At 54.7% G+C, this 14,237-nt stretch overlaps 1 protein-coding gene across 7 annotated transcripts; it reads right to left on the reverse strand.

Moving 5' to 3' along the window:
* Positions 1-908: 908 nt before the first annotated feature.
* Positions 909-13,998, reverse strand: DUSP13 (dual specificity phosphatase 13). Of its 7 annotated transcripts, none has more exons than XM_035715325.2 (7): positions 13,710-13,902; positions 11,165-11,372; positions 8,662-8,841; positions 7,551-7,645; positions 3,867-4,040; positions 2,171-2,391; positions 909-1,367 (listed from the first exon to the last, which is right to left on the reverse strand). In XM_035715325.2, the coding sequence occupies exons 1-7, from the start codon at positions 13,856-13,858 to the stop codon at positions 1,165-1,167; spliced, it is 1,230 nt and encodes a 409-aa protein (XP_035571218.1). In that variant the 5' UTR covers positions 13,859-13,902; the 3' UTR covers positions 909-1,164. The 7 variants fall into 7 exon arrangements, 6 of the variants coding, with proteins under 6 accessions (XP_035571218.1, XP_035571219.1, XP_025290479.1 ...); XM_035715326.2 differs by having other exon boundaries at positions 8,761-8,841; positions 13,710-13,900; XM_025434694.3 differs by lacking the exon at positions 13,710-13,902 and adding an exon at positions 12,741-12,872.
* Between the last annotated feature and the right edge of the window lie 239 nt (positions 13,999-14,237).

The raw sequence follows: 14,237 nt of genomic DNA on the forward strand, positions 1-14,237 counted from the left end.
CTGGAAGAGGTAAGCACTACATAGGAGCAGCTGAGAAGCCGAAGGAAGGCCAGCCCGTTTCTGTATGTATGTATATATGTGGGTTTTTTTTTTAAAGATTTTATCTGTCCATTTGACACAGAGAGAGAGAGAGAGAGCAAGCACAGTCAGCGGGGGGGACAGAGGGAAAGGAAGAAGCAGACTCCCCACTAAGCAGGGAGCCCAATGCAGGGCTCCATCCCAGGACCCTGGGATCATGACCTGAGCCGAAGGCAGACGCTCAGCACCCAGGTGCCCCACGGGCAGCCCATTTAGTTCTCATAATACTTTGTTCCAGGTGAGGGATCTAGGGGGCTTTTTGCAATTGCTTTCTTCGGGCACATATACGAAGAAATTCAGAACGAAATGTTTCATTCCATCATATAACCATCCTTTGCCTGGGATTTCTGGGCTGTCTCCTCCCCAGATCCCTATCCTCTTGGTTAATGCTTGTGTTTTCCAGCCGCCTCTCGTTTTAGTCAGTCCTTCTGGAAGAACAGCATAAATGAAAAGATTCAAGAGATGCTACTTGCACAGCAAGTTTTGACGATCGCTTTTTGCTAGGGTGGGCATGGAGAGGATGCTGATGCATTGAACATCGGTCTTGATTCAGATGACCTAGCTCTTGGGTGATGGTATGAGGGAGGACAAGGCGAGGAGAAGGCCAGCTGATTCTCAGCACTTGTCCCCTCTCTCCTCCCTTTTGTACCAGAGACCGATACCGCTAATTGATCCTCACTTGCCCTGTGTCTTCACAGAGACTTGACATGGACTCGGACTCTTTCTGCAGGCTGCTGTCATGCTGACTCAGAGCTGGCAAGCCTTCTGGCCCCTCACGACTATCATGGGAGTAAGACACCACTCCACAAACCACCAGAAGATCTCCTGTCTTCATCATGATGAACCTTTTATTATAGAGACAGACTGAACTCTCTTTTGTATAAAGAATCTCTGGATTGGGTCAGGGAAATCCACCTGCTAAAGGTCACCACTCAGTTCTCCCTGCTTCTGCCTCAGCTAAGCCCCCACCTGCTATTTATACCTCAAGGTCACTGGAAACAGCAGAGGCTGCTGTCCCCAGGGCCGGGCTGGTTGGGTTGGGCCATGCGGGCCAGAGGGGGTCAGGGCTCCCGGCTGCTCACCAAGTCAGAGCCGCCCCGTCTCCCGCCCCAGTCGGTTGTCCAGAACCTGGAGCTGCCGGAGGAAGCCCGAGTTGGGGCAGATATCACGGTGGGCCTGCACTGTCTGGATGGCCTCCACCAGTGTCATGTTCTCGCAGATCATGAGGAAAGCCAGGACAACTGTAGCGGAGCGGCTCACCCCCATAGCACAGTGTACCAGCACACGGCCTGTGGGAAGACCCAGTCTAGTGTCAGCTACCTGCCCTCGCCCTGACCACCCCACAGGGAATTGGGGCTCCTCCTGGCCATCCTTCAGCCCACCTATCACAGGCAAAACTTGATGCCCAGAGCCCATCTCAGGAATGAGGGGGCCCGGAACCATGAAATGGCATTTGTTAGCATCTCCATATGATTCCATTCATGTAACCCTGGAGTAACCCATATCATCTCCATATGATTCCATTCATGTAACCCTGGAGTACTGACACTGTTCTCATGGTCAGATGGGGCAGCTGAGACCCAGAGAGGCAAAGGGACTGGCTCAAGGCCACCCAGCAAATTAGTGGCCCAGCTAAGGTTAACAATTGGGATTCCTTTCTCTGGGTCCAAGATGCTTCCTCTGGCATCCTCTGCGACTCTGCCAGGGTGGGAGGGGTACAGTATTTCTGGAGTCCCCTGGGCTTGTGGCACAGTATAGGGGGCGTTCACCTGCCTCCTTTCCCCCCAGTCCTGCACCTTCCCCTGTCCCTGCAGCCCTCTGCCAAGGCCACATCTTAGAAGGTCCTTACCTTCTGCCCCACACCACTTACTGAGGGATATGGTTACACAGACCACCACACCAGACCTTAGCTACGTCTGTGATTGCTGGTCCTTTGAAGGGGACACTCACTAAATGGTAGTCGCTATTTGCTCTATGGGGTGGGAAGGTTGTTGAAGAGGATCGTAGCTCTGGACACCCGACCCACCAGTGCTACTGGAAAAAGTGTCCCAGATCCCACGTCCCCGCCCCAGTGCCTTCCCCAGCAGCTCACCTTGGGGAACACTGAGGGCAGTTCGGATGTATCGAGCAATGGGTAGAAAGTAGACACTGAGGTCAAAGAAGGGGTTGTCATCAGCCTCAATGCCATAGTACTCCAAGGGCATTCCACGGTAAAACTTGGCACCTGTGTCCACTTGAAATTTGCCTGCAGCCACATTCACAACATGGGTGATGCCCAGCTGGGTCAGCTTGCTCTTGTCCCGGGCTGTGTACCTGGAGGAAAGGCACGGGGAGCTGAGAGGTGGGGCAGGTCTCATGGGGTCACCTCTGGCTGGCCTGGAACTTATGGCTTTCCCTCCTTTGCCACTCCCCTCCAAGTGTGAGACTGGCAAGAATGAATAGGCCTCAGAGAAGAGGCTCCTCTAGTTGGAGTTCAAGACTCCTTTTCACTCAGACCACATGCATCAAAAGTCTTAAAAATATGCAAAACACATACATACTTTGCCTCAGCAAGTCTCCTTCTAGGAACTTAAAAAAAAATTCAAATGTGCCCACAGACATTTATAAACCGGATCTAATGATACTCAAGATAGAATTGAAGGAAATTGGGAAGAAATTGGGAAAAAAAATCACTAAATATCTTATAATAGGAGACTGAGTATGGTATAGCTAAATGAAATACTATGCAACCCCTAAAACGTTTGCAGTTGCAGGTAAACAAGGAAAGGTGTCTGTGCCGTATTGAGAACCTATGAAAAATGTAGGATACAATACCGAACACGGTTTACAAATTTTTTCAAAAGATGTTATGCTTCCATTTTAAAAACTTAAAAAAAAAAGCTTTCTACATAAAGTAGATTATGAAATGAGACTAGAAGATACTGTTTTTGTTTAAAAAAATGTGAAAAGACATTTATGTTTGTATGCAGTTTTTAAAAATCAACAAGGATTTTATTACTGGTTTTCTGATGGGGGATAGCAAATTTGCCATACTGTTAACAAGATATTGGACCCTATTTTCTAAATATTATATTAAGGAAAATTTCTAAAATTCACATAAAATTGATCCATATGTTTCAAATTTGAGGAAAACTTTTGGAAAAATGACTCACAATTCTACTTTTTTAATAATTGCACACCCTAGAGAAACTTGTGTGGCTGTTCCATAGACTAATTCCTAGGATCACTGTTCATCATAGCCAAAAAGTGAAAACAACTCAGATGTCCATAATCAATGGAATGGATAAACTATAGTATATTTATACAAATGAATAGTATACAGCAGTGAAAAATGAGTGAGCTGCAGCTGCATAGAACATGGATGAATCTGAGCAAATTATTGAGCACAATATTGACTAAATGATCTAGACACAAAATGCACACAATATGATTCCATTCATGTAACTTCAAAAGACAGGCAAAACTAACAACATTGTTAGGTACGCAGATGTTAAAACTATAAAGAAAAGCAAGGAGATGATTATTTCAACATTTAGTAGTTCTCTACAGGGAAAGGGGTTATGTTGAGAAGGATCCAGTTACTTCTGGGGCATAAGTAATGTCCTGTCTCTCGACCTGGATGGTGAAACTGCTCATATGTGCTGTGTCTGCTTGTCTCATGTGTGTTCTCTTTCCACAGTTAAAACTAATCATAATATACAAGGATAGGAATGTTTGGAAAGAGATGGAGGACTCCGGGAGAAGCTCCCCTTCTGTTCCCTCCACCTCTCAATGTCGGTGGTACTTACGCATCTCCTAGGAAGAGGTTGGGCCAGACTTCATTGACGTGGCTCAGCATGGGAGCCCGACGGACCCACAGCAAGCGCTGGAGGTAGGCCAGTGTGGGCGGCTGGTACTGGGGTACCCGGGCTGCCCCGTGGATCTTGGGCCTCCGGAGGTCCTGCTTCTGCAGCGAGTCCATCCTGAAACAGAGTGGACACTGTGGTGGTTGGGGGCAGGATCCCCGCGGGTGGGTCCAGCTGCTGGGGAGGCCCAGGCATGGTGCAGCGCCCAGGTGCCAGTGGGATGCTACAGGAAAGGCCGCAGCTATTTTGGATGAGGTTATTAACCAGCTCAGCTGGGGCTGAGGCCTAGATCCTTTTCCCGGGGGAACAAGGGAATCAATCCCTTGTCACTGCTGTGGAGCTAGGAAGTTCTCCCCTGCCCTTTCCAAGGGCCCCGATGTTGGGAGCTTTGGCCAAGGGGCCCTTGGAGTACTCTGTCTGTAGCAACTAGTCAGCACAGAGCCCCCCTCTTGTCACTGGGCTTGAGACTTTGTAGGGATGGGGACCTCAGATGGCTGTGGCCCTCAGAGTGCACTTAGGAAGGCCCCCACGACCTGGCAGTTCATCTCAAGCTCCCTCCTCTGCTACTTCCAGGGCTGGTCCCCAGGTCCCTGTGCCCTCCCAGTTTCAGATGCTTGATGCCCAGAGCCCATCTCAGGAATGAGGGGGCCCGGAACCATGAAATGGCATTTGTTAGCATCTCCATATGAAGTAAGCTGATGCCTCTTAAGGGCCTGAGGCCTCCCTCGGGGCAGGTCCCTATTTCAGAAAGGAAGAAGCTAAAGGTCAAGACAGATGTTTTAAGTGATGCCCAAAGCTGAATGGCTCATAGGGAGCAAGGCTGGGCTTTCAATCCAGCTGTGCTCCTTCGGTTCTCCCTCTAAGCCTTCCAGTTACCACCTCTGGGGACTCCAGAGAGTGGTCACTGGTCCATCTTGTCTCTACAGGGGAGCCTGGGATTGCTGACACACATCTACCTCTAGGCCCTGGGATTTGTCTCCTTACCCCCATGATTCAGGCCAGTGCTGCAGGTCAGACCTCACCCAGGTGGGGTGGGTTGTGTCAGGAGACAGCTGTCTGAGGGTATCCGGGACCCTGCAGAGCTGGGATGTCAGTGGCACCAGAATCTGCATCTGGTGCTGGGCTGGGAAGGAGTTCCTCTCTTGGCTCATTGTCCCTGGCCCCCTCAACCAGTAACTAGGGAAGGTACAAACTGGAAAGAACATCTTTTCTCTTTGGTAGGCAGCGGCAGGACCAGGAAGAGAAATGGGCACCCAGGAGGCCACCGGCTTGGCCAAGCTCACCCAGTGGGCAGCCGGCGGGCAGGGTGGAAGTGAAGACCCGGCTTTCCCCTTCATCCCCCACTGTGACCTGTCAAGGCAGGCTGAGTGGCCTGCCACCTACCTAGGGCATGACCTGAGGCTGGGAATGGGGGAGTGGGTACTGGGACAGGACTCAGCACATGAGCGGAACCTGCCCTGGCCAGGTTCCGCCCAGAACACAAACGCTGTGAAGTGGCTAGAATTCCAGGTCTTCTCCTTGGAGCTGGTGGGGGTGGGGTGTGAGAGCCACCCAGGCCGCTGTGGACTCAAGGGCAGTCCTTCCAAACCCCCAGGCCATCTTGGCTTGGCATCTCTTTGGGATGAAAGACTCTTGGCCCTGGAACTCCCCGTGGACACGGGAGGCTACTTGAAGTGGTGGAAAGAGAACTTCAGAGGGAGGGAGGGAGGGCAGACAGCGTGGCCCTAACTCATTCTGTGGCTTCCAGCAAGTCTTTGCTCCTGGTGGGGGGGGGGGGGGGGGGGGGGGCTGGGGGGGTCCGACCTGAGAATGAGAGCAGTGGCTGGATTTGTGGTAACTACAGGGTAGGGAGCAGCGTAGTGTGTCGGGGTGAGGAAAGCCCCAGGCTTGTCCAACAGCCACGCTGGTCTGGAGCCAAAAGCTGGAGCTGAGTTAATGCAGGTGGTGGAAATGGAGCCCCGGGAAGCCAGGCGGGCCCACCGGCCTCTGAGCTTGGCGTGGGGTACGGCCGCCACCCTGTGGCCCGTGGGCACATTGCAGCCAGCCGTGCGGGGCTGGGGAGCCAGGGTCTGGCTGGGACAGAGCTGGTCCCAGCCAGCTCCTGGGAAGAGGAGGAAACCGCCTGGGGGGCAGGGGGCAGGGGGCAGGGCTGCTAGGCCACAGTTTCAACCTCGGAGGGGCCTCAGGTCCACGTCTGGAGAACAGGGCGTTTTCCTTGGACTTAGGGGCACTGCTTGTCTGGTCCCACCTAGAGCCTCACACCTGATGCTCGCGGAGGTACCCCCACACCTGTCTGCTCTAGCCCATGAGGGGGAGCAGCCCCCTGCCCAAGGCCTCCTCCTTCAAGCTCCGGATGCACCCTGGTTTCTGCGGCCTGACTCCCCCTCCCCCCCCCAATCTCCTGGGCCACCGGAGTGAAGCGTGGGCCTGACATTTGTTGGGCCGGGCCTGGCTCCTCCTCAGTCGCTCTGGCCCTCATGCTGCTGCCTTCCTGTGTCTCCCGAAGCCCAACAGCTGCTTCCGTAGGCCGCAGCGGCTCCGCTGTCGTGCTACCGCTGTTTACAAGTTTGGGCACTTGTTCTGCGTCCCTCATCCTCTCCACGTGGCTCTCCGCAGCCTCTCCCAGGAGCTCAGGCTCCTCCGCGACCCTCCAACACCGCCCGCCCGCAGGCCTGCGGCCTCAGGCCAGGGCCCGGGCTCCTCCGGGCAAGGGGGCAGCTGCTGTCCTCTCCTGCGCTGAAGCTCCAGAGGTCCCCCCTGGCCTTCCCTCCTACCCAGTCTCTCTGCTTCCCCCTCCTCCTCCCCGAGCAGCCCTGAAGGGACAGTGGCCACAGGACCTTTGAGGCCAGAGACCTCGGGACAGGACGAGTGAGGGGCCTGGGGGACTCGGGGCGGGGGCAGGTGGGCAGCCCGACGAGCAGCCGGTGGGGCTCCGCTGCCCTCAGCATGCGGGCCTTGGAGGAGGACGGGCATGGGCAGAGTTCTCGGGGCTGGTATTTGTGTGGACTCCTCTGAGCCACTTTCTTCATGGCGCTGCTGTGAGAATTTCACAAGAAACTAAACATAAGGCCGTTCCACAGGGTCTGTCTTAGGGTAGATGCCCCCAAAATGGCACATCTTACTATTATTACCATTACTATTACTGTTACTCATATCCTTCCAAGCCTCAGCCATATCCTGTGGAGGGGAACCGCCCCACAGGACAGTGACGCTTAGTCGCTATCTCTCTGTTTCTTGAGGGTTCTTTCTCTGTCCAGCAATAGTAATTATATTCTCCACTTACTAAGGACGTACTATGTACCAGACAGAGCCAAATGCCTACATTTTCTCCCTGGATCCTCACAGTACCCTTAATGAAGCAGATAATATATTATCATCCCCATTTCACAGATGAGGAAACTGAGGCCCAGAGGGATTAAACAATATGTTCAGGGTCACACAGCCAATAAGCCTGGGATCCAGGATTCAAGACCACATCTTTCTGACTCGACTGTCTCTAACCCAGTCTGTCGTCCAATCTAACCCAATCCCTCCACACCACACAGAGGCCCAGGCGCCCTGGCCCTCATGACCCAGCATGCTCTGTGGCCACCAACCCCCCCCCCCGAAACAGGGGCATGCACCCACCTGTGGGGGTATATGGCCCAGGCTGTGGTCTTCTCTGACAGGCACTTTGTACTGCCGGCTTCCAGCTCCCGGTCTCTGCACACTTGATGCTGTTTCTATTTTTTGATTTGAGTTTAATTATAAAACATGATGTGCTGCTCCCCTCTTCTGGCCTCCCCCTGACACTCCCAACTCACCCACTGGTCCCTGGCATGGTCAGTGCCAAGCCCAGCCAGGCACCTGGCCTTGCTGGGAGGGGAGGCAGCCCGCAGGGGTCTGCTTGTGGTCTGTGCGGATGCATATGTTGATTGTGGGGCAGGGAGGAGGAGGAGGATCCCATAAGCCATTTTAAAAGCTCCCTTGGCCTTCAAGAGTGGTGCAAAGCATGGGCCGGAGGCTAGAGCTGGAAGGATCATCCATGGAGGAGGACAGAGAAGAGACTAGCCAAAGCCACACACAAACTGGCAGCAATGCCAACATTGGCGCCCAGGTCCAGGGGAGCTTAGTTGAGAGCTGAGAATTATAGGACTAGGATTCAGATCTAGAAGACTCGGGCTGAGGACAGTGTGGGTACGCTGACAAAGGTATAGGTAAGGTTCAGAGCAGGCCTTTAGACCTGCCCTGGCTCCAGTCAGAGCTGCGTGTCCAGAAGCTCTGGACAGGTGCCAGGCTCCTCCCTCCCCCAGAAGGCATTCCTAGCCCAGACATCCCTGTCCCTTGAGGCCAGCAAGACCGTCTTTTAGGCACCTCCCAAGGCCGCTGTGGTCAGTTAGGGACCTTGGACTTGGGGCTGTTAAGAACCCCTCTTGCTCTCCAGAGACCCTCCTCATGCACTCATGTACTTTGGTGCTCTTCCCCACTCACACTCCCAGAGGACTGACACACACAGGCGTATGCACACCTGCAGCCATACCTACACGGGGTCTGAAGACTGAGCTCCTGGGAGCCAAGGCTCAGCCCCTGTTGGGGCTCCCTGAGCCCTGGGGAGAGTGGGTGGAGGCAGCTGTGGCCAAGGTCTATCATGGACACTTAGAATCCCCTCCTGTGCTCCTCCCATCCTCACACCTCGGGGTCCTCGGAGTCCCTGGCTGAGGGGCTTTAGGGACTGGCCGAGAAGGCAGCCCGTTCCCACCTGTGGGAACCGAAGACAGTAGCCGGCAGGGAGTGCAGGCAGCAGGAGGAAGCAGACGGAGTAGCAGGCTCTAGGGCGAACCACACGCTGGGTTCTTACCATCATCTTGGTGTCCACCGGGGCCAGAGCTTCCAGCAGCACCAGCAGGGCCAGTGCCGTGGCGGGGAGGAAGGACCAGCTCTGGGGGAGAGATGAGCTCCCTGTTATGGGCTGGCAAACCGAGGCCCAGGTCAGCTGGGACTTGTCAGGGCAGGGGCAAGAACTGCCACCTGAACCTGCCTCTGCCTTGAACCCTCTGGGGAAGGTCAATTGGGTATTGGTGCTGAGAGGTAAGGCAGGTTTGGGGCCCAGGGCTTATGGAAAGAATTGGCCTCTGCCCACGGCCCCCTCATCCTTCAGAGTCCCCAGGGCTGCTGTGTATGGCCACATGGGCGGCACACTGCATAACTCCTGGGGGCTCCGGTCGCATAGGCTGCTTGGTGGATGGCACCTCCAGGAATTGTGCAATGCTGTAAGCCCGACCGATTTCTCCCAAGCCAGTTGCCTGATGGGAAAGATGCTGAGGCCGGAGGTCAGGGTATTTAAGCGCTCCAGGCCAAGGAAGTGGGGCAACTGGGCATCATCAGAGATCTGCTGTTCTACTTGGTTCCTAAAACCTGTTTAGAGGACAGAGCAGGACGGGACCATGCCACTCCTGTCTCCCTCTCGGCTCCCCATACCCGCAGAGCTCCCCACAAGTTTTCCACCCAGCCCAGCCCTCGGCCTAATCCCCAACCCAGCTATAACCGTGATTTTCTTCCAGTGCACTCACCCCTGAACTCTAAACCCAGCTCTACTTCTTGCCCTAATCCCCATCCCCAAGGCGCTCACCCTCCAGAGAGCATCAAGAAGGGGTCTGAGTTACTAAAGTGCTCCCCCTTGGTGGCCTGGCTGTGGGGGGTGGCCAGCCCCCACCAAAACCAGCTTTTGGTGGGGGCTGGGCAGGGGGGAATTCAATCCACACCCTGGGAGGCTCCTGGTGGGAGACAGCTGCCACTTTCCCAACTCTCCAGTGAGCCTAGGCCAGTCACCCACCCCTGGCTTTCAGACCCTGGGAGCCGGTGGGTGGTGGGCACACCCCCTAGACTCTGAGGATAGGTGAGGGAAGGAGGAGCATGGGTGGGAGCCGGAGGTGGGCTAGGGGCCGTGGAAAGCAGCTCTGGGCTTACCCCCACACACCCCCACATCCCACATCCCCGAGCTAATGGTCCTCAAGGGGGAGGTGAATGTGAGGAAGGCAGGCTGGTGGAGACAGGCAGGAAGAGACCCAGCCTGGGCGCGGTAGGAGAAGAGCAGTGGACACTGCAGCTCCCTCACGATGCTGGTACCTGCACAGCCACTTGACCACAGGAAGCAACACCCTGTCTCCTCCCAGCTGAGCTGGAGGAAAACACAGGGCTGTTGCCAAAGAAACTGAAGCAGCACTTGGTGGCCATTTGTGGTCTGGAAGCCCGAGAAGCAGGGTTTTTGCTGGGGGAGCCCAACTCCTCCTAGTAGGCAGCTGGGGACACTGGGGCCTCCAGCAGGAATGGGGAGGCCTCGGGGGAGGTATTAAGGATTTGTTCCTTAAGGGACAAATGCACACAGAGCAGCAGGGCAGGGGTACATGGGAGCAGAAAGGAGCTGGATTGACTTCAGGAAGACCTCTATGTCCTCCAGGGATCTCTAGACCTGGGGCGGGGGGCGGGGGGGGGCAGGTTAGGGTGGTGCACCTTCTGCGCATCTCTGAGATGGGACCACTGACCCGAGGGAGGGGGCCGAGGAGGGGGAGGTAGGGAGTGGGGGGCAGGGTCCAAGGCAGAGAATGGAATGGCGTGATGACAGGAGAACCATGCATCGGGCTGAGCTCCTGTGAGGAGGCTGTGGCTGGTAGCAGGAGCCCCCCAATCTCCTTCCACATCATGAGAAGGGTGAGGCAGGGCTGACCTGAAAACAACCTAGCCGAGAGTGACAGCTCAAGCCACACTTTCCCTGCAGAGCTGCAGTTGGGGGTCTGGACCTGAGGGGAGGGTGTGCAGAGGCCTGGGAAGGTCAGACAGCCCGCAGGTGTCAGGACTGGCTGTGCTACTGCTTGGCAGGGTTCGGGTGAGCCCGCACAGGTTTCTGGCCAAGGAAGCAGGGCAGGGCCGTGTCACGACCAGGTAAGAAGGTCTCACCTCTTCCATTTTCTGCTTTCTACCCTTTAACTCCCTGGCCTTTCCATCCTTTGGGGGGGGGGGGGGGCTGAAGAATACGGATGGGCCAGGGAGAGGGGGTCCTTCTGGAAGGTTGCCTCAACCAGGCCCTGATGAGGCCTTGAGTTGGCAAGTGAGCCCAGCAGCTTGAGGAGGGAGCCAGGCCCCCTTTTCAATCCTCACTCCTGGCCACACAAAACCCTGACAACCCACCTCCAGACTAGTCCCGTTCCACATCCCCTGCCAGCCCTCACTGGCCTTCCCCTCCCCATGCCCTGCCCAGCCCTCACCTGGCCCCTCAGCTCCGGCCTGCACCCCGCAGCTGCTGGTCCAGCTGGCAGAGCTGGTGGAGGAAGCCTCGGTTGGGGAAGACCCATCGGTGTTGCCTCACGGTGATCACTGCCTGGCGCAGGGACAGCTGCTGGTGCAGCATGAGATAGGCCAAGACCAGTGTGGCAGAGCGGCTCACCCCTACCACACAGTGCACCAGGACCTTGGCTGAGGAAGACATCCCGGTGAAAGACCCTTTCCCACCTGTTGGTACCCAGGGGTGGAGGTAGGGACCCAAGTGCCTTTCCCTATTCTGCCTTGGGTAGAACTCTGAATCCTGGGCAAGCTGTTCAGCCTTTACCGGTCTCAGTTTCCTGATCTGTCAAATGGGTATACCAACACCTCTTTAACCTACTCTTAAGGTAGGGTGCAAATTCCTCAATGTGGCTTACAAGACCCTCAATGGGCTGGCCCCTGCTGACCCTACAGCTTCATCTCAGGCTGCCTCACCCTGACCTTTAGCCCGAGGAACCCTGGGTCACTTTCAGTTCCTTAAAGCTTTCCTGGTCTCTGGCCTCCAGCCTTAGCACATGCTATTGCAACCACCTATAAAAAGTCTCCTGCTCTTGGTCTGACTAATGTCTATTACTCATCTGTCAGGTTTCAGCTAAGACATGGTTTCCTTGTACAGTCTTTCCTGACCATTCATGGTATCACTTGAATCACAGAGCAGCTAATCTTTTTTGCATATGGCCTAGTGAATACTGTTGTTAGAGGGTAGGCCCCTCATTTGCCAGGTCCTCTGGATTGAGCACCCTTGTCCTGCTCCCGTTCTCCTCTATCTTTTGAAATTTACCCATTCATATGAAGAGTACTCATAATTTTGACTGTCTTTCCACAAAACATATAGTGGCAAGCTCCATGAAAGCAGGGACCCTGCCTTGTCTGAGTGTGGATTCAGTATCTAGCCCAGTGCCTAGCACCGAAAAGGTAATAAACAGCTGGTAAATGAATGGATGATGAACAAATGAATGTCAAAGCACTCTGAATGTTAAAAAGTGCTGGGACCCATAGTCTTGTCTTTCCTGTCACATAGGTGAGAAACTAAAGTCCAGAGAGGGACACTGGCTAACCCAGGGTCAGGACACAAGGGGCACGGCTCTCACCCATGATGAACGCAAAGCAGGGACTCTAGCTCTGCCAGGCTGCTTCGTTATACCCTTAGTAGTAGAAGTTTTTTGGTTTTGTTTTCCATTTGAAAACGCTTTGTGGGGAAACCAGACATCTAGTTACTAAATGGTAATTTCTCAAGGCTGAATGATGGAGAGAAAGAACTGTTTTTGCTGTTTGGGAGGCTTGGCTTCTTCCAGTCCCAGGACTGCTCCTAACTCATGACACGACCTTGTAGTCTAGGCCTCCACTTTCCTGTCTGTGAAGCAACAAGGTTGGATAAATCGCTGCTGAAGCACTGAATTTTTTAAAACCGGAAGGCTTTTTAAAAACTAGAGATGGGAGGGCACTGGTATTTGAGGGGAAACTGGGCATTGCCCCCCATGAGTGAGAAGGAGGGGATATGGGTTCAGACCCAAGTCCTACCCCCAGGTGTGCTGAGGGCACGGTGGATGAAGTCGGCTGCTGAGGAGAAGTAGGCACTGATGTCGAAATTGGGGAGGTCGTGGGCTGGTACCCCCAGGTAGCTCACGCTGCTGCCGTAGAAGTCAGGGCCGCCCTGACAGTAGAGTCCCCCATGGGCTGCGTTCAGCACGTGGGTAATGCCCAGCTTCCATAGCTCAAAGCGGTTATTTGCCGTGGCCCTAGGAAGGGGAGGAATAGGGCTGGGTGCTGGCTGAGCCGTGGGGTCCAGGAAGGAGGTTTTTGTCTCGTCCTCTGCTTCAGAGGGACAGAGCCATAAAGGTCCACAGGGAGCCACAGGAACCCAGTAGGCCCCACCCTCAGAGCTTTCCTGTAGAAGAGTTGGTGGTAAAGGGAGTTATCTTTAGACCCTCTTCGCTTCCTGAGGCTATCTGCTCCTGCCTTGGCCAAGACAGGAAGGAAAGAATTGCTTCAGCCCTGGAATCCAGCTGCCCCTCCTTTCCTGCCTCATGCCTTCCCACCCACATCTGGCCTCTACTGGCCATGACCACATACCTGCTTCTAGTTTGCGAATGTTTAATGGTGACACCTTCCCTGATTCACCTTTCTCACCCACTCTGTGCCCAGAGGAGGGAGGCTGGGACCAGGGAGGGGAGCTCCCTGTCCATCCCATGTCATACCTGAGAGTACCATATCCCAGACTCGCCCTTTGTCCTGGATAAAGCCCAAGACGCCACGATCCTCTGGGTGCACCACCCATCCAGGCTGGCAAAAGCCCTGCCTCCTGGTGATCACACCTGATCACTGCACTGTCCCCAGCACACCAGAGATCCTGCAGGAAGTCCCTGGCCCTGGGATGTGCAGAGCACAACTATTTCTCCCAGTCCCACCCTGTTCCCATCTCTGGAAAGAACCCAAGAACTGTCTCTCCTTGTCCCCTTCCCCACACCGCTTTGACCAGCTACCACTCACGCATCTCCTATGTAAAGGTTGGGCCAAACTTCGTCCACGTGGCTGCAAGAAACCTTCCCTGCCCTCAGGAGCTCCTCCAGTTCCAGAACGCTGGGGCAAGGTGTGGCTTTGGCATCCCCCCTCAGCTCTGGGACTGAGGCTTCAGCCATGGGCCAGCCCACCCACTCCTCTGATTCTGCGGGTCACTCCTTTCTGCGTCTCCAGTGTCATTTCTCCTTCCCAGAGATTGGCAGGGACAGGTGGGGTAGGAGCAAGTGACTCAGCAGGTCACAGAGGCCTCCAGAAAGAATAGGACATTTCTCTCCCCAAGTCACCCCCCAACCCCAAACTCCGTGACGACACAGAATTGGTCATATCTCTGCAAGTTACTTTACCTTTCTACCTCAGCTTCTTCATTTGTAAAGTAAGGATAATTACACTGACCTCAAAGAATTATGAGGATTAAGTGAAACAAAGGATGTTCTGGGTCTAACATGATGGATGCCTAAGAAACGTTTGTTCAACTAATAGGCTTAGGGCCCTGAGTTA

Source organism: Canis lupus, chromosome 4, assembly GCF_003254725.2.
Source record: "Canis lupus dingo isolate Sandy chromosome 4, ASM325472v2, whole genome shotgun sequence".
NCBI lineage: Eukaryota > Metazoa > Chordata > Mammalia > Carnivora > Canidae > Canis > Canis lupus.

What these genes read in the sequence shown, in the direction of transcription:
- DUSP13 (XM_035715325.2), bottom strand. Translation starts at nt 13,858, where the DNA reads ATGGCTGAAGCCTCAGTCCCAGAGCTGAGGGGGGATGCCAAAGCCACA. An exon ending in TGGGCCATATACCCCCACAG is followed by an intron (nt 4,041 to 7,550) that starts GTGGGTGCATGC and finishes ACTCTGTTTCAG; the next exon opens with GATGGACTCGCTGCAGAAGC. An exon ending in AACCTCTTCCTAGGAGATGC is followed by an intron (nt 2,392 to 3,866) that starts GTAAGTACCACC and finishes CCTTTCCTCCAG; the next exon opens with GTACACAGCCCGGGACAAGA.